This window comes from Equus przewalskii, chromosome 1 (assembly GCF_037783145.1).
Source record: "Equus przewalskii isolate Varuska chromosome 1, EquPr2, whole genome shotgun sequence".
NCBI lineage: Eukaryota > Metazoa > Chordata > Mammalia > Perissodactyla > Equidae > Equus > Equus przewalskii.
Genome location: NC_091831.1, coordinates 169,089,773 through 169,112,017, shown reverse-complemented (window position 1 = coordinate 169,112,017; position 22,245 = coordinate 169,089,773). Strand labels below are relative to the sequence as shown.

At 40.1% G+C, this 22,245-nt stretch overlaps 1 protein-coding gene and 1 long non-coding RNA gene across 23 annotated transcripts in view; one reads left to right on the top strand and one right to left on the bottom strand.

Annotated features, from left to right (window-relative positions):
* AKAP6 (A-kinase anchoring protein 6) overlaps positions 1 to 22,245 on the bottom strand; it is a 503,988-nt gene that overhangs the window by 117,407 nt on the left and 364,336 nt on the right. For all 21 annotated transcript variants that reach the window (XM_070587794.1, XM_070587721.1, XM_070587757.1 and 18 more), the window contains one exon: positions 12,575 to 12,723. In XM_070587794.1, coding sequence (XP_070443895.1) covers positions 12,575 to 12,723 — 149 coding nt within the window. The remainder of the gene's footprint in view (positions 1 to 12,574; positions 12,724 to 22,245) is intronic.
* The window catches only part of LOC103551956 (uncharacterized), a 45,289-nt gene continuing 37,822 nt past the window's right edge, over positions 14,779 to 22,245 (top strand). The window contains exon 1 of one of the 2 annotated variants that reach the window (XR_011530727.1): positions 14,779 to 14,959. This is a non-coding gene — a long non-coding RNA (uncharacterized lncRNA). The remainder of the gene's footprint in view (positions 14,960 to 22,245) is intronic. The other variant, XR_545120.2, reaches the window with a different exon arrangement.

Genomic DNA, 22,245 nt, shown 5'->3' with positions numbered 1-22,245 from the left:
TGATTTCAGGTTCTTGGCTATGCGTTAATTCACAGCTTAGAAAAGACTTCAGAGTTTTCCAAATTTAGTGAAATCAAATATAGAACTTTGTAGCAAATCAGAAATAAATTACTAGAACTTCTTTGTTGGTTCTTTCGAAAGCTTCTGAAATGACTACAATTTAGTGTGCTCATTATTTCAGGAAAATTCTGAGGTAAGGAAGTAGTTTACTTTCTTATGTTTACACCACCTGTGAAGGTGTGCTAAGTGATGTTTCAAGAGATTTTATGAAAGACAGTGTCCTCCAGGGAAAGTGCCAGCCGCTATACGAGAGAACAGAGACGATGGCAGATGAGGGGATTGATCAAGGGTAGCATAAAACTAGTGAGCGGTTTTATATCCCTTTGAAGAATATGCTGATTCTATTGGCTAAATGCAGAACCACTCTCTTTTCTTGAATTCCTCGTGACAAATGCCCTACTCTCTCTTTTTAGAAGGTGACTGAAATTGTGGCAAGTAGCTCAGAATCTTATAAGGGATATGAGTATGGGGACTACTCTTTTGGAGGGATTTTCCTCACGAAATTTTCTTTGTAATTGTGCTTGGGTTTATGTCAACTCATTCATTCAAATATGTAATCTTATAGATGTCAAAAAGCAACCTTTTAAGTACTTTATGAATAAATTATATTCTCTATGAAAATGCTACAAAGAAACTCATATGTACTCTATGAAAGTGTTATAAAACAAACACAGCAAAATGGTATTCTTTTGGATACTTCTCCTTCAAATTGACATATACCTGATCTTAAATAGGTTCACAATAAAAGAGCTGGACATTCTTTTGTAAGAACAATATTCCCACATTTAAGAGGTTTAAAAGCTTAATCATGTTATGAGGAAAAAAATTCTAACTCAAAGTCAGTTTTTGTTAGGCAAATATAAAATTATGAATGCATTTATTTCATAGTCTGAGACTATAAAAGGGACAGAGAAAAGGCTATGGAGAAATAAATGTGCCATTTTTTCTTTAGTCTTTATTTCTAAGTTTGGGCTAATTACTATGGGTGATTGCCAAAAGTATTTCCCAACATCTTGTCCACCGTTTTACTCTGCGCTTCTAAGGTTAAAAAAAAGATTCCAGGGCCTTTCACCACAGAAATAAAATACTAACAAGCTTATTTAGTATCATTTTTCTGCAGAGTCGATAGCAATATATTATTTGTGAGGCTGGCATAGTTTAAGAAATAATCCTTCCTCTAAACCCTGATGGGAGTTATGTTTGACTAGCTAAGTGTTTGAATACATAAATGCATTCAGCCTTTGGTATTTAAAGTGAGCATCATTAACTCAACATTTCAACTTAAACTTTGCTCAAAAGATAAAGTTTCACCCAAGTGAAATCAATGGGAGGTGTGTGTGAATATATGAGGTTTCAGCTTGGCCCACTAAGGAATTTTGATTAAAACAGACAACCAGATGAAGAAATCATCAAAAGAGAGCAATTGTTGGTTGAGGAAAAGATAACACTAAGAAGTTCTGGCAGTTTTTCTACATAGGGCTGAGTAATACATATTTTGGAGCATTTAAGAATCCATCTTTTGTATGCTTAATGGTTCATTTCACACCAACACATTCAAACCCACAAGACCAGTTCCTGAAATACCAGCTTGTCTATATTGGGACTTCTATTAAATGATCCAATTTTCCTAGCTTCTTTAGCATATTGATTCTTTCCCCAAATATTCACTAAGTGTTCACTGTTCACATTATTTGCTCAAGGAAGTTTGCCTCTGGTTTTCAAAAAAAGACACTAAAGGGAGTGATAACAAAATCTTGTGAAAATATGGCTTAGGAATTTCACAGAAGCAAAATACTCGCAATGGATCAGAATTTCCCGTCATCCTCTACTCCTTGTGGCAAGTAAGTGCAGAAGGGAGACACGAGAGTGGCCCCTAGCCCATCATAATATCATTAAAGAATAAAATGTAGCTTTCCAGACATGGAATCTGATATGCACAGTTGCATGTAGAATCCCTTTCCACTCTAAACATATTAAAGCGTGGACATTAATTTACTATTTTGAATGAAAATTCATGAGTGACTTCCTCATGAGAAAAGCAGCCTGCCTTTGCCATTAATAAATAAAAAGGAATATGGAGTTCTTTCCAGGAGTAATTTTCTCAATTCTCATATATACCCACGTACAGGTGAAAATGTCTTAGAAAAATAAAATCAACCCTACAAATTTGTTAATGACTAGCCTCACTTTCTCATGGACCCGTGGACCATCTGTCCATAAACATTGTTATTGAAATAAAAGCCATAAGGCAAAAAAATTCTAACCAACAAGATTAGCCATAAAATTAGAATAATCAATGTGGATTTCTGATGTACTTAGAAGATTCTGTTAGGCTGTCAGGAAGTCAAACCCTTGTTTAAGTTTCCAGATAATATATTAAATTTCCAGCCAAGGAGCTGGAAAACATTCTGAAGAATTTAGAACCACTAGTGATTCTGACACAAATGGGGGAACTGTACTTCAGAAGACAAAGCGAGAGATGGTGTTGTTCAAAATTAACTCAAAATGGATTAAAGACTTAAATGTAAGACCTGAAACCATAAAAGTCCTAGAAGAAAACACAGGCAGTACAGTCTTTGACATCAGTCTCAGCAATATCTTTTTGGATATGACTCCTGAAGCAAGGGCAGCAAAAGTGAAAATAAGCAAATAGGACTACATCAAACTAAAAACTTCTGCATTGCAAACGAAACCATCAGTAAAATGAAAAGACAACCTACCAGTTAGGAGAAGATATTTGCAAATCATATATCCAATAAGGGGTAATATGAAAAAATATAAAGAACTCATACAACTCAGTAACAACAACAACAAAAACTGATTAAAAAATGGGCAGAGGATCTGAATAGACATTTTTCCAAAGAAGATATACAGATGGCCAACAGGCACATGAAAAGGTGCTCGACATGACTAATTATCAGAGAAATGCAGATCAAAACCACAATGAGATATCACCTCACGCCCGTTAGAATGGCTGTTATTAAAAAGACAAGAAATAACACATATTGGAGAAGATGCAGAGAAAAGGGGACCCTTATGCACTGTTGGTGGAAATGCAAACTGGTGCAGCCACTATAGAAAACAGTATGGAGATTCCTCAAAAAATTAAGACTAGAACTGCCATATGATTCAACTATCTTACTTCTGGGCATTTATCCAAAGAACACAAAAACACTAATTTGAAAAGATATATGCACCCCTATGTTCATTGCAGCTTTAGTCACACCAACCAAGACATGGAAACAACCTAAGTGCCGGTTGACAGACGAATGGATAAAGAAGATGTGGTATATATATACAATGGAATACTCCTCAGTCATAAAAAGATGAAATCTTGCCATTTTTGACAACATGGATAGACCTTAAGGGCATTATGCTAAATGAAATAAGTCAGGCAGAGAAAGATAAATATCATATGATTTCACTCATTGTGCAATATAAAAACAAAACAAAACAAATGAACAAACAAAAGAAAACAAAACCAAACTCACAGAAGCAGACAACAGATTGGTGGGTACCAGAGGGGAAGAGGGGTGGAGGGGAGGGAGAAATGGGTAAAAGGGGTCAATTACACGGTGATAGATGGAAACTATACTTTTGATGGAGAGAATGCTGTAGTATATACAGACATTGAATTATAATGTTGTAGACCTGAAACCTATACAATGTTATAAACCAGCGTTACCTCAATAAAAAAAAATAGAGATAATGTTTAAATTTTTTTTTTTTTAAAAAATGATAAACCTTCCTATGTCATTATCCATGCGTTAGAGGGACTGGATCCAGAGCTGCTACTGACACACTGGTGAGGGTTGGGCAGCTCACCCTTTTGTAAAAGGACTACCCCATCCTAGGCCTTTCTGGTTTTCAAAGATTTAACAGGAAAAAGGGAATAGTTACCCTCAGGGTTAGGACAGGAGGTAAGTAACCTGGAAATAACTCTCTGCCATCCAACCCCCAGCAAAGGCTATCAGCAGAATTAATATGGAGAGCTCCCCCAGGATGGTTTGTCCAGCTCCTCCATCGAGGCTGACCCTGCCAGAGAATGCTAGGCTCAGCCATAAGGTTTTAGTTACTCATAGAACTGCTCTTACTGAATTACACTTTGACATCACTTGTGCAGCCTCCCCCAAAACACTGGCCCCAGAATTTGGCTTCTCTTGGGGGGATGGAGTAGCACAGATGCCTGTCTTCTCCTAAAGACCTGCAGGAGAAACCCCTCTAGGGTCTCGGTGGCATAGGAAGCTGTGCTTCCCCCTATATACGTTATTTTTAATCTTAGGACACTAGGAACCTTCAGATGGATGAGATTTCTTTCCCTTGGGTGTGGAAAGCTTAGGGCTGAATCAAAGCCCTTCTTGAGGACACGCACAGAATATGCATCTGTTTATTTTCTTACACATATTTTACCTTTTCCCAACTTACTTCAGTCAAATATTCATTCTATTTTATTATAAATATTTTTTTGTAAATTGACTCAAATCCTTTGTGAAGGAAATAGGGGAATGGATAAAGGAATACATTTTAAAGAAAAGAGTTAAGCGGTAGATGAGATTTCTCCTAGGCACCCTCTCATGGTCTCTGTTAGCACTTCTCTCCCTCTTCAGGGGGCTCCATCAACTCACCAAAGCTGTACAGAAATAAAGGGGGACAGGAGATCCCTATATATCCTTATTAGTTGACTTTACTGTTAACTTTGAGCTGATACTTCCCCAGAAAGTGTGCCTCTACCTCCCTGGTTTGCCCTTTTTGGCCCCTGGCCTGAACGGCAGAGATCTCTGAAGTGAAGACTGCCTAAATCTAAAATTAGTTCAATGCATTTGCACATTAAAAGGGTATAATATCATGACCCTAGGTGAATACATTTCAACTGCCGAGATTTTTTTTTTTTTTTAGCCCAGAAAGATCTATTTTAATAATCACATAGTGCCCAGAATATCAGTTATCCAGAAGGTAGCCAGGCACTTTTTGCTCCTTTTGACTGCATGCTGCGTTGTGATCTTACGATTTAATAACACCAGAGCACAAGGGGAAGTAGTAAACAGGACCTGAAGGGAACACTAAGCAGCTAGTCCTTAGATTGAGAGGGCAAGAAAGGAGAAATGCATGGTGGAAATAAGCCTTCTCTGGATTGTCTAGTGACTTATCTGCAAGCTTGTTGTCAACATCGGCACATCAAAGAGACAGTACTTCATTTTATGGCTGGTGTGCACCAAAAAGAAAACATTTTATGTAGCAGTGTGCCAAAAACACCCATTAAACAGAAATTCAAAATGGTCATTGTGTGTGTGTGAGAGAGAGAGAATATGAGTGAGCATGACATTTCCTCCAAATGCACAGTGCTTTTAGCCTCCCGCTCAACAGAAAACCCGAACAATCACGCTCAGCAGTGCCATCCAGGGTGATTATAACCCTTCTCAGGCGGCTAAAGTCATTCAGTGTATCTTACTGCTTAATTAATTTAGAGAATCAAACTTGGTCTTTAATCAAGCAATGTTTTAAATGATGACTTATTTGTTTCATTTGTCAATATCATTTCTCTTTGGGGGTGTTTTGTATAAATTCGTGTGTGCGTGTTTTCACACCTATGCAGAGATGCTTCTTTTCCTAAAGGAAAGTGAACTCATCTTTCCTGCGAAAACTTTTAACCTTTTATCCATTTAAAGTTCATCTGGTTCAGTCTGCTGCGCTTAGGAATAACCTACATATACTGTTTCTATTTGGGAGTAAAATTTATGCTGAAACCTTGTATGATGAGGCCTCAATTACTCCCATATTCTTAGATACAGGGCACAAAGCTTGACTGCATCTCCATCTGTAGACATCGCCCTATTCTCCCACAGCCAGAGGAAGCCTGGCATACGGCTGATGAGACTGAGGTGTCTTCTAGAACTTCACCACAAGAGCAGAAGTCCTAAGAACTCCCTTCAGATTCTCGCCTGATCCCAGGAAGCAGAGCCAAAAAACATCTCAGTTCTCTTCTGCTTCAATAACATCAGATTATTATTTATAGTAACCCTCAACACACAAAGGCACACATGCTACACAGTTACTGTCTTACGGCTGAAATTCTCAGCCTCCCTCTCGCCAACCTTTTTCTAATGCAAATATCTATGCATCTTTTCCCTCCTCTCATAAACTTCCTTGACCCCTTCTAACCAGGCTGGATTAGACAGGCCTCCTAGGTACCCCAAAAACACTCTCTACCTTAAATTTTGCCCACTGTTTCATAAGGATGTATCTGAGTGTCTGTGTCCTGAGTCCTCACTAGCCTGTGGACTGTGGAGATTAAGTCTTACGCATCTTTTTCATTCCTAGCATCCCATATCACTCCCTGCAACATAGTAGTTGCTCAGTGCATATTTCATAAATTGTTTTTCATATATCTATTACATTTCAGGTATTTTAGACATTTTCCTATCAATGATTATATTTCTGTGCTGTAAAACATATTTGAAGTAGACTGGGATAACGATTCCCATTTTACAGACTGAGATATTGCATCTGGAGGAAATTAAGTGCCCCAGTCAAGGTCATACAGCTAAAAAGTAGCAGAGTGCCAACTTGAATTCCAGACTTTAATTTTTTTCTGTTTTTGCTAGCATCTATTGCCAATCCTCCTCTTTTATTGCTTGAGGAAGATTACACCTGAGTTAACAGCGGTGATGATCTTCCTCTATTTTGTATGTGGGTCACTGCCACAGTGTGGCTGATGAGAGGTGTCGGTCTGCAGCCAAGATCCAAGCCCATGAACCTGGGCCACCGAAGTGGAGCACGCGGAACTGTAACCACTCACCAGAGGCCGGACCCCTCCAGTGTTTAATTTGTAAGCAAGCATGCTCTCTTTCCTTCTTTAAGAATGCACGACTACTCCTAAAGATAAATATTATTCGTGTAGTTGGAAGCAATCTGAGCAGACCTAATGCACTCTAATATCTGGGATCAGGAGCTTTTACCTGCAGCTTTAAGACAGAAAATAATAGCCAACTGTAGTCCTCAATTCCTGCCAACCAAGATACCACCTGGAATTCTCAACGATGTAGTTTCAATTTTGGAAGACTTGTATAATACAGCAGGAAAGATTCTAACTGAAATCTGTCCCTATTATCCATACTTTTTAAAACAAGCATTCTTAAAGATAACATTATGTCCACCTGGGACGGGGGAGAGACTACCACAAAGTAAGCTCCTACCTCTCTCAGCCTGTGCTACCCCATAGTTACCACACTCTCCTTGTTGATGGTTAAGGACCCCAAAATATTCCTGAGCTCCAGACTGGCTTCCTGGGCATTTCCACTTAGATGTTCCACAGACCATAAAAAGAACTATGCCCCAAATAAAGCTTCTTTCCGCCGTCCTGCACCTCCCCTGCATTCCCTGCACATCCACCTGCCAGTGGGCACAAACCAGAAACGTGGAGGTCCATTCTTAAATCCCTCCTCCCTTAACGCCCCTCACCAGCTCAGTGACCAGGCCTGTCTCCAACTTCCTTCTTCCAGTCTCCACGGCTGCCGTCTTGACTCAGGCCCTAACTATTCTCACTTGGTTGACTGGAAGAACCTCTTAACTGAGCACTGTCTAGTCTTGCCACGCCAGTCTATTCTCCACCTTGTTGCCAGAATATTGTTTCAAAACCACCAATCTAGTCAGGCTGGACCTTCTTTACTGGTTCTAGCTGTTTGTACACACAGCCTCCTCTGCAGGAATCACTCTCATTGTCACTTCAGACCCTGGACCATCCTCCACGACACTTCTCCCAGAAGGCTTTCCTGATTTACACACACCTGCCACCCTTTGTGTTCCATTGCCTCTACACCCCCAGTGCCTGGTACAACCTGCACTTAATAGTTGCTCAATAAATATTAAATAGTGCCTGACACCAAAGTCTTTTGAATCCAAATCCTCCTATTTTCTTTCTCCTCCCTGAGCCAGCAATTGGAGCATCAGAGTAGCTCCTTTCCCTCCTTCATTCCCCTCATCTGATGGTCACCAAAGTTTATCGATTCTTCTTGCTGGCTTTAGTCTCTAATCCAGTCTCCACATTCTCCTTTAATTTCTAACCTAAAATCGCCAGTGACCAAAGCAGTGTTTCTCAAACTGCAGTATCAGCATCACCTGGAGGGCTTGTTAAACAAAGATTGCTGGTCCTCACTCCTAGACTTTCCAATTTAGTAGGTCTGGAGTGGGACCCAGAACTGGTATTTCTAACAAACTCCCAGGAGGTGCTGATGCTGCTGGTCCAGAGACCACACTTTGAAAACCACCAGAGCAATGGTTCTCAAGTGGAAGTGGGCAATAGAATATGATCATATCTTGGCCCAGTCCTGCCCAGTAAATCAGAGTTTCCAGTGGGGTGGGGCGGACAGGCATTTTTCAGCTTAAAACTCCACAGGTGATCTTGATGCATTATTCTAGTTAAGAACGATGAACTCAGAGATTAACTCCAGGATCTGGACTTCACTTTCTTCCCAAGCCTTACTTTTCACACCCCCTCCAACTTTCTACCCTGCTCTCCAGTCATATGGAAAGGCAGGCAGTCTGATGATTCCAGACCTTTGCTCTGTCTCTCTGAGCCCCATATCGGTTTGTTATTCCTGTATGCATCCATTCATTCACTGAGCACCTGGCATGCATCAGGATGCAGGGCACAGTGTGGTGAACGTGACAAGACGCAGCCCTGCCTCATGGAACCCACCCCGTTTGCTGCGAGGTCCCCTAGCTCCCTCTGCTTCCCCCTCTTATTACACAGGCAAATGCTGGCTTCGTGCCACACTCTCTTGCTAGAGTGTCAGTTTCATGAGGGCAGGGACTGTGGGCTATCTTGGTAGGTACTCAATAAATGTTAGTTCAGATTAAATTCAAAAGCTCTTCCCCCGACCTAGCCTTCTTTCGAAATCATCCCCAGGGTCCTCTCTCACTGCTCTCTTTCCTGACCTGCTGCAACTCCCCCACCAGAGTCAGAACTGAGCTCCACCTTCCATGAGCCCCACTCCCTCCCCGACACTGATTTCTGACTCAGCCCTTGTGATCCTTTATGCCCTGTTGTTTACAGATCTGGCTCCTCCTTCCACACTGTGAGACTCTCAAGAGCAGGGGTCATTTCATTTTTGCCTTTTAATCTCTGCACTTCATGTAGGAGGTACTTAATAATATTTGTCAAATTAAGGAATAAAGTCAATTTTGTTTTCACTTAATCCTACTTTGCAATGTTTTTGCCCAAACTTCCTTGTGGCTTAAATGAAATTCCCTCAAGACTCTTCCATTCCTTCATAGTAGGAAGATACCATAATTTAAATTTCATACAGTATGGAATATGCACAACGTGGGATTTTGGGGAAAAAATGTTTATCAAGGGGCCGAATGAAATCCTCAGAGAGAAGGCAGAGTGTGACTTTATGGATTGGCCACTACGTTCTGACCCAGGGTTCTGAGCTGAGATCTTATCTTCATCTTAAACCATCATCCCGGACAAGCCAGTCACTCAGCCTTTATGCCTCTCAGGTCTGTCATTTATAAACTGAACAAAAGACATGGTTTGTAATCCACACTAAGTCTTGACAGCAAGTAGGATGCTACTTAATGAATTGAACAACATCTTTGGAATTCAAAATGAAATCAGATAATCTCTTGACAAAAAGAGGTGTTGGAAAAAGAGAGAACTACACTTTACAAAATATACAAAATGTAAGTTTCCTTGACAAACTCTCCTCAGAGCATCATGCCATGCACATAGTAGGTCTTCACTGAATATTTATTGGATGAAAGAAACAAAACAATCTATAAGTGCTTTCATTTAAATCGGCAGGAGTCGAAAAGCACCAAGCTGCTCCCGTTTAGAATCACCAGTGACTCACGCATCGCTCGTCCCTCCTGGAAGCCATGGTTTCCCACTCGACGATGCTGGAGCCACTTAAGCCAGGGCCACATGTCTCCCACAGGGGAACACACTTTGTGACTAGAGCTCACACAGCCTCACATACATTAAGGGAAATCTTCCCGCTATACATATTCCTGACTGCGAGACACACAGTTCATTGTTGTTTTTAAGCTGTGTTATATCACCTTGATACACACCTGTCTGTCAAGCCAGAGAGGCTATAAATTCATTTCTAAATGATATTTTGGTTATGTAAAATTCTATCTAGTTGCTGAGTCTCCCTTGGAGCAGTCTTATACACTTTCAACTACATTCTCTTCTTAGCATGCATGTAGGCATGAGGAGAAAATAAAAATATATGAATTGTATCACCAACTTAATTTTCTCCTTAGTAGATTGGATATCTGCGTATGGAATGAAGACCCTGGAAAGCCCACGCTATTCCCACAACTGCTTATTGGAAACAATGCTCATTCTATGTAGCAAAAGGAACAGTTAATGAAGGTGATGTGTCAGTGGAGCAGATAATTTTACAAGGCTGTGTTCTTAAGGCTTCAGAATTAAGGATTTGACTGTGGGAGCAAAGAGTCTTGGGGGCAGGACACCCCAGATAACCTCACCCACGTGCATTTCTCAAACAATGCTTTCCTGTATGTAAACAGAAAATAGAAAGGAGTATATGGTTTTGGTCCTTAGTATTAAATAGCTGCCTTTTCTTCAGCACACTCTTAAATTTCTGCACAATGAACAGCCTTCAGCACCCCAAGGAGCATAAACAAAGGATATCAGGCAAGTTCACCTACTCCCACTCCACAGAACAACGCTTGTTGTTAACTAAGCAATTCCCAGGGCAGATCCATGATTTGTGGAGCGCAGAGTGAGCATGCAGGTTGGGTCCTTGGAATCTGAGGTCAGAAGCACGTGGTGCCAGCTCAGTCCCCAGGGTTTTTAGAAAACATGAAAATGTGACCTAAAGTTTGTGCTTGCATGTACACCAGAGACTAAGCATTTAGAGAAATTAAAGCACACTTAGGCCTCAAAACAGCTTATTGTTCATGCTCCAAGGTTTAACCTTTTCTTTCTTATTTGCTGCTGTGCTTTTGCTCTTGTGAATAAATGTCTACTGAATTGTATAAAATGAATCAAATATACACACAACATGTCTATACATAAAAAATATCCTGATAAAGCAACAAATTTTACATGCAGGTAAATTTGAAATTTTGAAAAGTCCTTTCCTATTTCCTAAACAGAATTATGACTCTGATGCTTTTCCTCTATTCTTAAACCCTGGGTTACGTTACAAGACAGAATTTGTAATCTGCATACTTAATTTATCCCAAAAAATTATATGAAAATTTAAAGTCCAATCATAACTATAACCACTTAAAAGATAAATGCAAAGAAGTGCATGAAAAGAACTCTTTCCTCCTGCCTTTTCAGGAAATGTTTTGGCTAGAGTTACACCCCATAAGTTTATACGATGCTATTAACATGTAACACAACTTGGGGAAACAGTTTCTCCCCCTTATTGTCTGGCTCAAGTATGAAAGTGAAATATGTTACTGTTTCCACTTTTATGAGTATAATTAAGTCACTAAGACTGTGAAATAATTAAATTTAATTACTATTCTTTTCCTCTTTAATAATCACCTACTAAGTATTAGAATTGAGCCAGAAAAGACTAATATATATTTATGCATATATAGAACGTCTTTTATAAATAAATACCATACACACACACAATGTTTGCCTAACTTTAAAGTCACTTGCAAATATCTGAATGCACGACAACTATTCAATAATACAAATAGTATAATATGAATGCAGCCATATGTCTCAGGCTGGATGAAGCTGTTGATGGGTCACTGAAGTTGCTGGGTCTTTTCACAGACCACAGACAATCAAGTGCTAGTCTATTATTCCAATTGACTTTATGTACAGCTAACTGGTTAGCCCATGGTCTCTAAACAATTATTAAATACCTACATTTTTCAGGAAAATTGTGTTCTACTAAGTTTCCAAGGAGGTTCTGGTGTTTAAAAGTTTCTTAGATAGACTTTAAAATAAATGGTGAGGGGCTGGCCCCGTGGCCGAATGGTTAAGTTCGCGTGCTCCGCTGCAGGCGGCCCAGTGTTTCGTTGGTTCGAATCCTGGGCGCGGACATGGCACTGCTCACCAAACCACGCTGAGGCAGCGTCCCACATGCCACAACTAGAAGAACCCACAACAAAGAATATACAACTATGTACTGGGGGGGTTTGGGGGGAAAAGGAAAAAAAAATAATAAAAATAAAAAAACAAAAAAAAATAAATAAATGGTGAAGTTTAAAAAGGGAGAAATACACTGGAAAAAAATTTACAGAGAAGAAAGACCAATACTATAGGCACAGCGTAGTCACAAAAACACACATAAAATCACAATAATAATGAAGCTAGGAAGTTCTGGGTTAGATGACAGAGGCTGATAAAATCCAGTCTTCAATTCTGGAATGGAAGAACACAAACGCCTAGTCTATGGAGTTTCTCCTTGTCTGTTAGCTTGGGAGGAGATGCCCACCTAACACCTACCAGTGGAAGATCATGGGAAAGGTAGAGGTTAGTGAGAATAAAACAACAAAAAGAATAGCTCCCTACCCATCGCCTCCCACTGAATGAACTTTTGACATATCAGCAAACTCTTCTTTTCTCTTGCTGCTGCTCGTGTACTGCTCGCTGTACAGCTTCAGGGACATCTGCTCAACAGCATCTCTTTGCGCTTCCAGGTAGCATAGTTGAACCTCAGCCTGGAGAGAGAAACAAAGAGGAATTGCTGCTTTAATCCAGAAGGAATGCATTTCAAGCGAGGTGTAACAACTCAAAGAATGAGAATTGTTCATATCATTATACTGCTCCTTTTCGGGTTGGGTTTAATGGGATCAGCTGGGCATATTACAGAATTATATTTTAGATCTGAATCTTATAAGTTCCTCCTTAAAATATGACCTGAATAAATGAACTCTCAGAAGACTCAGTAAATATCACAAAATATCCCTGAGATCATAATACTGTATGATGAGACTTTACATGAAAAGTCTGCGAAATTCCTTAATAATATTCTTCCTCATATTGCCACATTGTAACATTTATTTTTTTAAAGATCCCCCTCCAACCCACACATTTGCATGGACACATATTCTGAAGATTTCTCTCCCTCTTCCCTGAGGAGAATGAAAGCACCTACTACTCATTCTGATACCTCTTCAATAGTGACAACAGACTTCCTCTATTACATTCTTTGGGTTCTCTGTACTATTGTCTTAATAATTTTTAACACAGAGGGAATAGTGATTTTGCTTACATGCAGGTTTGGATTGTTAAATCTTTCATAGTTAGTGGGGAGTCACTGTAGTGAGGGAGAGGTAGCAAGTTCACCACGCTGTTTTCTATCAAACCAAGGTCAAAAGAATGCTGAATAATATTTGGCATGGAAATGTACTGAATAGATGCTTTATTTATTGCAGCTGTTGTGATCCTGTGGCTTTAGGGCTCCCTAGAACACCAGATGAGACGGGAATGAAGTCTTCCCGGTGGTACACTTGCCCATGGGAAACGGGAGGAGGCAGTGCTGAGTTCATGTGCCCTGTGGACCAAAGGAACTCTTATTTTCTTTTGGCGCGCTTCACTAAATCCAAGTATGTCCCTTAACATTTCTGATAAGCCTCAAAACTGCTACTTCTTTATAACTTCATTACATATTCTCCTGAGAAAAATGGTTCTGGGTCAGCCGTTGGGTAAGTTGCCAGAATTCTGTAGCACGTAAGAAAAGTTGAGTCAGACATGACCTATGCTTCGTGTCCAGAGACAACCAAGGCTTTTTGTCTGGCCTCTAGTTTTATAGACTCAACCACAGAAAAACAGAGACAGTTCTAAAGCGGCAACTGTTTAAAAGGGCAAATCAGGACTCTGTAAAGGAAACGGGTGGCTTACAAAATGTAAAATCTCAAATCATTCTAGAGTTCCTGTGTTGCTGCTTTACACAAGCAGCTAATTATGAATGTTCTAGATTGCTGAGAAAGAACTTTTAAAAAAATGCTAAAATTACTATATTCATATAATTGGAGTTTCAGGAATCAGTTAAAAAGTGCAGTCTACGTATTGGTTCATGTGAACTTTTCTTGCTCAAACTAATTGGCTTGAATAAGAATAGACTCAACTGGATTAAGAATTAATTCAAATACTTAAACAAAGGGTAATGTTACATGGAGTGTATTCAGTTTGGGGGGAAGGGGCGTGGCTAGTGGGAAGGCACAATGGAAATGCTAGATACAGTGTTATTTAGCATCTTTATGAATGATGTGAAAGAGGAGCTATAAAGCACGTTAACGGCATTATAGAAGAGTCCCAACCAAAAGGTTTGTAGGTATCATAAAACTTGGAGAAATAATATCTACTGACCTAAGAATATTTTTTAATAGGAGGAGATGTAAAACTGAATATCGGGAGTCAACGATTAGAAAAAACGACAGAATATATCTTTCAAAAGAGCATACAATATTCTTATGTGACTAAATATGAGATAATTGAGAGATATTGAACAATAGTCAAAGAACTTAAAAATAATAATGCTCCCAAATGCCACCTCCCACCCCTCCCCTCCTCAAAGCTATGGGGATATGCGGAGGTCACCCCACACCAAGAATTCCATTGGAAACACCATTGGAATACTGCAGCTTCACCATTAGGTGCCAAGAGGCGTGTTTGATCCCCAGAGGTTCCCACCCATTTTTCACCATCCTAAAGCAACAAGCTGGACTGCTGCTTGCTCTGGGTAATGATCTCACAAACACGTGCCACTGGTCACAAAGAGGATCAGAAAGAGGGTGGCAGACTTAACAAGGACTCATGACTACCACGGAAAAACAACTGGAGTTCATCTCTTTGAGATCCTAGGCCATTTCCGTGTACACAAGGGAACACCTCACACATGAGAGGGAAACGTGGAAAGGAGTTCAGAGAACAGTGCTGAGAGCAACTCGAAAGGTAATTAGTTACCTTACGAAAATGGTTGAAACGTTGTAATCTAAGACTTTTATTGCACAATGTCTCACAGGCATTTGACATAGGAAACATCACTGTACTAACAAGTAGATGAATTAGACGGCCCAGGTCTTTGGTATCCATCTTTATTTCTATCTCTGCTTTCAGTGATTCATTTCCAAATATGATGATAAAAATAGACCCAAAGCATCTCCATCTGCTAAGGTTGAATGGCTCTGCCAGTCTAAATCTCTCGACTTAACTTTTTCTCCTACTGCATCTTAGTCCAAAGATAAATTTTCAGGACGATTTGAAGAAAATACATTTCTTAAGAAAAAGGTAACACTGAATCTCTGATTAAAAGAATTTTACAATAAATAAAATTTATTATCCCCCTATGATAATAGTGGATACTTTGAAAAGTGACTATATTTTATAATTGGAAATTTAGCCTGATTAAATAATATAACTGATGTGTAATCAACAAGATTTGGCAACTTACTCATTAAGGAAAACAAAAGGGAACAAGAGGGAACCGACTCAATGACAGATCCAACTCTTATTTCCTGGTCGCCGAGAGGCCCCCGGTGTGATCGATGGGAGTGGGAGTATAAAAAGAGCAACACAGGGGCCGGCTCGGTGGCGTAGCAGTTAAGTTCACACATTCCACCTCAGCAACCTGGGGTTTGCCAGTTCAGATCCCAGGGGCAGACCTACACACTTCTTGTCAAGCCATGCTGTGGTAGGTGTCCCACATATAAAGTGGAGGAAGATTGGCACAGATGTTAGCTCAGGGCCAGTCTTCCTCAGCAAAAAGAGGATTGGCAGCAGATGTTAGCTCAGGGCTAATCTTCCTTAAAAAAAAAAAAGAGCAAGAAGGGTGGATGGAACAAATGAACTGGATTTGAGTCTTTTGGTTTGAGGTACTGGTGGGAAATCCAGAATGAGTTCAGCAAGCAAGAGGAAATATTAAGACTGAAGTATAAAGCTAGAGGCAAGAGTTGACACTAGGCGACGAAATGAGACTGCCATGGGAAAGAGTGTACGATAAGAAGAGAAAAAGGATCAGTTCTCACTTACTCCAGTCTAGGCATGCGTTACCCCTTGGCTGACCTAACGCTATGGATTCTGAATCATTCTCCTCAGTCCCCAAATCCATTGTATAGATGGTTCATTGATTGATCTTTCTGAATCACAGCTGAGATCACTGGTGGTTGTTGTTTCAGGGCTTAATTCTAGACCTCTTTTCTTTATTTATACTGTCTTCCATGGCTTTCAATGCCATCCATATAGTAATGGCTTCCAATCCTCTCATCTGAGCTTCACATTTATATATCCAACATACCATCTCAACTTACTAGTTGGATTTACTTTAGGCATGATTGTTCAAAACAGAACTCTTCATTCTCACCCTCATCACGTTCCCCCGAAACTTTCTGTACTTGGGCCTTTCCTTTTTAAAAAGTGGCGCCATCTGGTGCTCAGGTCAGAAACCTGGAAGTCAGCCTTGACTCCTCTTCTCCATTTCCTATAGCCAATTACTCCCTAAATTTTGTTGATTCCTCTTCCAAAATGTCTCTCCAGTCTGTCTCCCCAATCTGCACTGTTGCCAGCCTGATCCAAGCCTTCATCATCTCTCCCCTACAGTGCAGCAATTATCTTCTAACTGATATCTCCCCTGGCCTATTTCTGCCCCTCAGTCTTCCTTTACAGTGATCAGAGTGGTTTTTATATGAAACCATGAGTCGGTTTCATACTGCATTCAGATCTGAAAAACAAACTTCTTCCATGGCCCAGAGATTTGGTTCCTGCCTACTTCAGACCTCCTTGTCTACTTGTCTTCCTTTGATCACCATGCCCCTATCATCCTTGCTTTCTTTCAGTTCTTTAAAAAGTCCACTTTCCTGTCTCAGGACCTTTGCACATACTGTTCTCTTTCTTTTGAACATTCTCTTGCTAATGTCTTTTCATGCTTCAGCTTTTAGCTGACTTACATCTCAGAAAGCCCTTCTCTGAACCCCCCCCCATCAAAAGTAGACCCATTCTATTTTTCTCTATTTCAGAACAATGTTAATTTCCTTCACAGCACATATCACAATTTAAAATTCTCGTATTTGCTAGCTTACACTTTTTCTGTCTCTCTCTCCAGACGCCAAGCTTCTAAAGGGTCTGTGTCTCTCTGTCTCCTTTGCCATTTTATATTCCCAGCACCTTGGCAATATCTGGAACATCTTAGAAGCTCAGTAAATAACTGTTGACTGAATGAGTCGTACATGCATTCATCCATCCATTTACTGCTCATATGTTCACTGAGCATTTATCACATGTCAGGAACTGCACCAGGGACTGTGGGTACAAATAAGAACAAAACATAGTCCCTTCTCCCAAGGGATTGCAGTGTAGTGGAGGAAAGAGCTACGCCAACGGACAACTACAAGTGTACCAAGTGAAATGATAGTAGGGGTGAATGTGAAATATAACAACTAATTTTCCGAAGGTGAGGAATGGGCAGTAAAAGCTTGATAGAGGTGGCATTTGAGCCAGATCTGGGAAGATGGGCATGACTTTGCCAGGTGAAGGAGATGGATATATTTATAGGCAGAGTAACTCATTTGTTCCGAGGCCCAGGGTCATGAAAGGACGTGGCATGTTCAGAGACTGGTGGCTGGAGTATGTTTAGAGAATGATGGCTGGAGCTTTGGGGCATTTGGACAAAGAGGCTAAAGTAGAAGGGGATAGACTGTGGCAGATGTCACGTTAGGGAATTTGGGTACTGTCTAATGATGTGACAACAGAAAATGTCATTATTTCTACAATGGCCTTAATCTTCCTCCATCTCCCTTGTTCTGTCATGGCAAGATAGTCATCTGATGGGTTAGTCCAAATATGCTCCTAAAGCTCCTACCTCCTGGTATACTTTGAGAATGTGGCATTGAGAAGGGAATCAACAGTTTCCCTCAGGCCAGAAGCCCAGCATCCCAAACCGTGCGAATGCCTTAGAAAATCTAGTACTTTGTACCTCTAGTAAACTTTAACATAATGTTATGGACTGAATTGTGTCCCGTCCCCTCACATTCAGACATTGAAGCCCTAACACCCCAATGTGACTATATTTGGAGATAGGGTCTTTAAGGAGATAATTAAGGTTAAATGAAGTCTCAAGGGTGAGGCCCTAATCCCATAGGACTGCTGTCCTTAAAGGAAGGTGAAGAGTGGGCGCACAGAGAAAAGGCCGTTTGAGGACACAGCAAGAAGGCTGTCAGCAAGCCAAGGAGAGAGGGCTCACCAGAAACCAAACCTGCCAACACCTGGATCTGGGATTTCCAGCGCCCAGAACTGTGAGAAATAAATTTCTGTTGTTTACACCGCCCAGTCTGTGATACGTCGTTATTGCTGCCTGGGAGATTGACTAGTACACACGATAAAGTTAGAACCCTGCCTTCTCACCCGAGGTTTAACACAACTGCTGTGCTGCTTCTCATCAGGAGCACGTCCCCCCTTTATTTTGTATGCACCTAGAGCCTGAATCACTAGAGATACTCCTCTTCAAATTTAGACTACAAATTAACAATTTAATCAGAACGCAAGACACAATGTTCTAAAATCTTTTATTTAAATTTGGCTTGGTATATAGTGATCCAAATTCAGTGATCTACTTCAGGGCCTGAAAAATTACTCAGCCATCTAATCCCTCTGATATTGTGTCTAATAACAAAATAGCTAGCCCATAAAAATTGGGGGGGATAAATTTTAGTCATTCTAACAACCTTTAGGGATTAAACACGCAATCATTTTTATAATCACATAGAGACACAGGCTTTATCCTTTCCTTAAAAAGCACTGATTTAGTTAAGAAATATTATTTATTTCATTATCACTGCACATCCCAGCATCCTTTGTTGGGTTGAGCATCCTGAGAATGTTAAAGTTCGTTTGATTCTTTCTTAACTCATATGCTTGTAGGTCTGCCTGCTCACTCACGCTGTACTTCACAGCTTCCCACCATGTTTACTCGCCCACTTGCATCTGGATCCACGTCCTCTTCCTTCCCTCCTGGTTCCATGGAAACTGTCCATATTTCTATCTAAGACCAACCCCCTTCACTTGTGCACCGGACCACCTCTTATCTACGCAAAGATTATCACCCCCGAGGCTAATCGGCTTTCTCTCCTGCGTCAACTTTTTCCTCTCTACTGTACTGTTCTCATTAGCACATTTGCAAAAGAAATGCTGTAGTTTTTCCCATGGTGAGGAAAAACAAATAATCCCTAGACACCAATTGACACCTATCCTCTGGCTAAAGCTCCATTTCTCTGTTCTCTGTTACAGCAAAATCACTTTTACAAGTGTTATCTATATTCACTATGTCCAATTCCTCTCCTCTTTTCTCTTGAACACCCTCCCCATGCCACATTCCCCATGCCAGCAGTCAGTCCTCAGTCCTCAGTCTATCCCCATCTGCTCCAGCAGGGCTGGGGGGCACACCCTGGGGGCATTTGGTCTTGTTTGCATGACCGGTCAGTCTCTAACCTCCCTCAGGTCTTTGCTGAAATGTCATCTTCTCACTCAGGCCTTCTCTGATCTCCTACTTAAAACTTCAACTCACCCCCACCACCACGAATCCCCCTCCTCCTTCACACAGATTTACCATATCTCACCAAAATATGTTACTTATTTTGTATTGTCCATCTTCCCCCAGTGGACTGAAGTCCCCATGAGGGCAGGGACTTTATGTATTCACTGCTGTATCCCCAGCATCCAGCCCAGCACAGCACAGGGTATGTGACAGGCACTCTACATAAACTGGTTGAATAAATTTTACTGAGTTTGAAAATCTGAAATGATTTAAAATGTACAAAGAAACAAAACAGATAGTTTGAAGGCTGTAACCTCACTTGATTTTTAAAATCATTGGATTCATTCTCCCTTAGAAAGGAGACTACTTTTTCTTTGACAGAAAAGAAAATTATTGAAATACATAATTTATTTACTTTTCTCTAGGAAAAAAAGGAGGAAAAAGAAAAGCTTCTTTAATTCAAGAATCATTTGGTAATGTTTTATTCAGCTAATAGGGTGATCTGTAATATCTAATATGTCACATATTATATTAGAAATCAACCACGATGGTCACACACACAGAGAATGAAACTTCAGCTATTGGCTTCATTTGGTGATCCTCACAATCCATTTTAAAACTAAGTTTTAAGTCTTCTGGATGGGGGGGCCGGCCCCGTGGCCAGGTGATTAAGCTCATGCGCTCCGCTTCAGTGGCCCAGGGTTTTGCTGGTTCGTATCCCGGGCACGGACATGGCACCGCTCATCAGGCAATGCTGATGCGGCATCCCACAGAGCACCACCAGAAGCACTCATAACTAGAATATACAACTATGTACTGGGGGGCTTTGGGGAGAAGAAGAAGAAGAAAAAAAAAAGAAGACTGGCAACAGATGTTAGCTCAGGTGACAATCTTTAAAAAACAAAGAAAAGTCTTCTGGATAGGAGCTTGTTTTAGCCTAATAAAATCAGATTCTCCATTAAAAAAAATGAAAAGGAGTCATTGGAGCTTGGGGAGGAGACATTAACAATGCCACAGTGTGTTTTTGGAAGAATCCACAGTAACTCAGGAAGATCAGGGGATCCTGCAATATAATGGGGGGAACTGTACTTTTTTTCTGTAATTTTGTGATTTGGGAATATTTTCCTACTTTTACTACACAGTCTTTTTTTAACCTTTGATGCAGTATCTCTAAGCACATGCCCTTTTCTCTTCTTCCTCATACAAATACTTCTATGCCTCCCCTCTCTCTCCTCCCCATAGTATCCCTCTTATGTAACTGGCCCAGATTGCTTCCTTCTTCTGGAAACATCTTCAGGTCTCAAGATCCCCACAGGCCCTGACAAGGACTTCCAGGGTTGATTAGAATCTACACTTGGAAATCTCCATGCTTTTGTTTGGCAGAGTTCTCCATACTTACTCCAGGATTTAGAGTTGTCACCTTTACAGCGTTTTGTTTTGTTTTTTTGCTCCAAGATCGTGGTTCTTTTATACATTTTTGCTTTGTCTTCATTGTTGGTGTCTCATAATTTCCTGAAATAACTCACCTTTGTGATTGAATTCAAAGTGCATTTCCTTTGTCCAGAAATGAATTATCTAAAGACGTTTAGTCACATATCCATGATTAGCTCTTTTCTGGCTAAATACAAACAACATTTGGCATGACAACGGCCAAGGCCAAGAAGCTCACGTTGGTCTTCAGTCCCGCACGCATGGCTGATGGAGAACCAAGGCTTCCTTCTCCTACAGAGTGGGAGCACAGTCACAGGACTAGGGAGCAATGCATTTCTTTGGAATACAGTTGATTACGGGCCTTCAATTATTCATTTGACAAATGTATCTTGAGTGTCTCTTATGTGTAAGATATTGTACAAGATACAAACCTGGGTGGGACATGGTGACTGCCCTCAGGGAAAACAGAACCTAGAATTACAGAAAAGTTATACTAAATAATAGGAGCTAAAATATTCATTCTGGGGTAAGACCAATGTTACACGTCAAGTGTTGCCAAAGAAACAATTATTAAGTTTGTCAGAATGTCCTCATTATCATTGAATAAAAGTCTTACAAAAGTATTTTAAAATATAAATATTTTCCCATTGTTAAAAATTAAATATATATCAAAAATTTAACAAGAATCTTAAAGCTACATCAGTGTTATACTCAGTGAAGACTATTATGTATACTAATCTTTGTACATTAGGATACAAAACTTCTATGACCATATTGGCAGCTCCAGAAAACCTAGCCTTAGATTCTCAAGGTTTATTTATATTCATGGATATCTTAAATCAGGACAACTGTGAAAGATAACTGATTTAAGTAAAAATATCATATTTGTATCTTTCAAAGGTCATCTTTATTTCTATTGACTTGATGCTGTTTGCAAGCCATTAAAAATGTTCACTCTAATGTTCAGGAAATTCAATTTTAAAGCTATATCCTTAATGATATTTGTTACACGGTAAGCATTTAAACAAAGTGGAAAAATTAACACAAATGCTATTTTCCTTATTTCTTCTGTATTTGTTTGCGTGTAAAGAAAAATGTCTTCTTCCTCCATTTAAATGATAGATGAGATGCTTATTAAAAACAACGCCCACCACCTCCACCTAGCAAACATGAAGAACAAATGCGCCCCGTCATCGCAATTGCGGAGAGCCTCACTCGCCCGCAGCCTCCTCCTCTTTGTAATGCGAGTAGTTAAAGTCATTAAAAATTCAGCATTTTATGT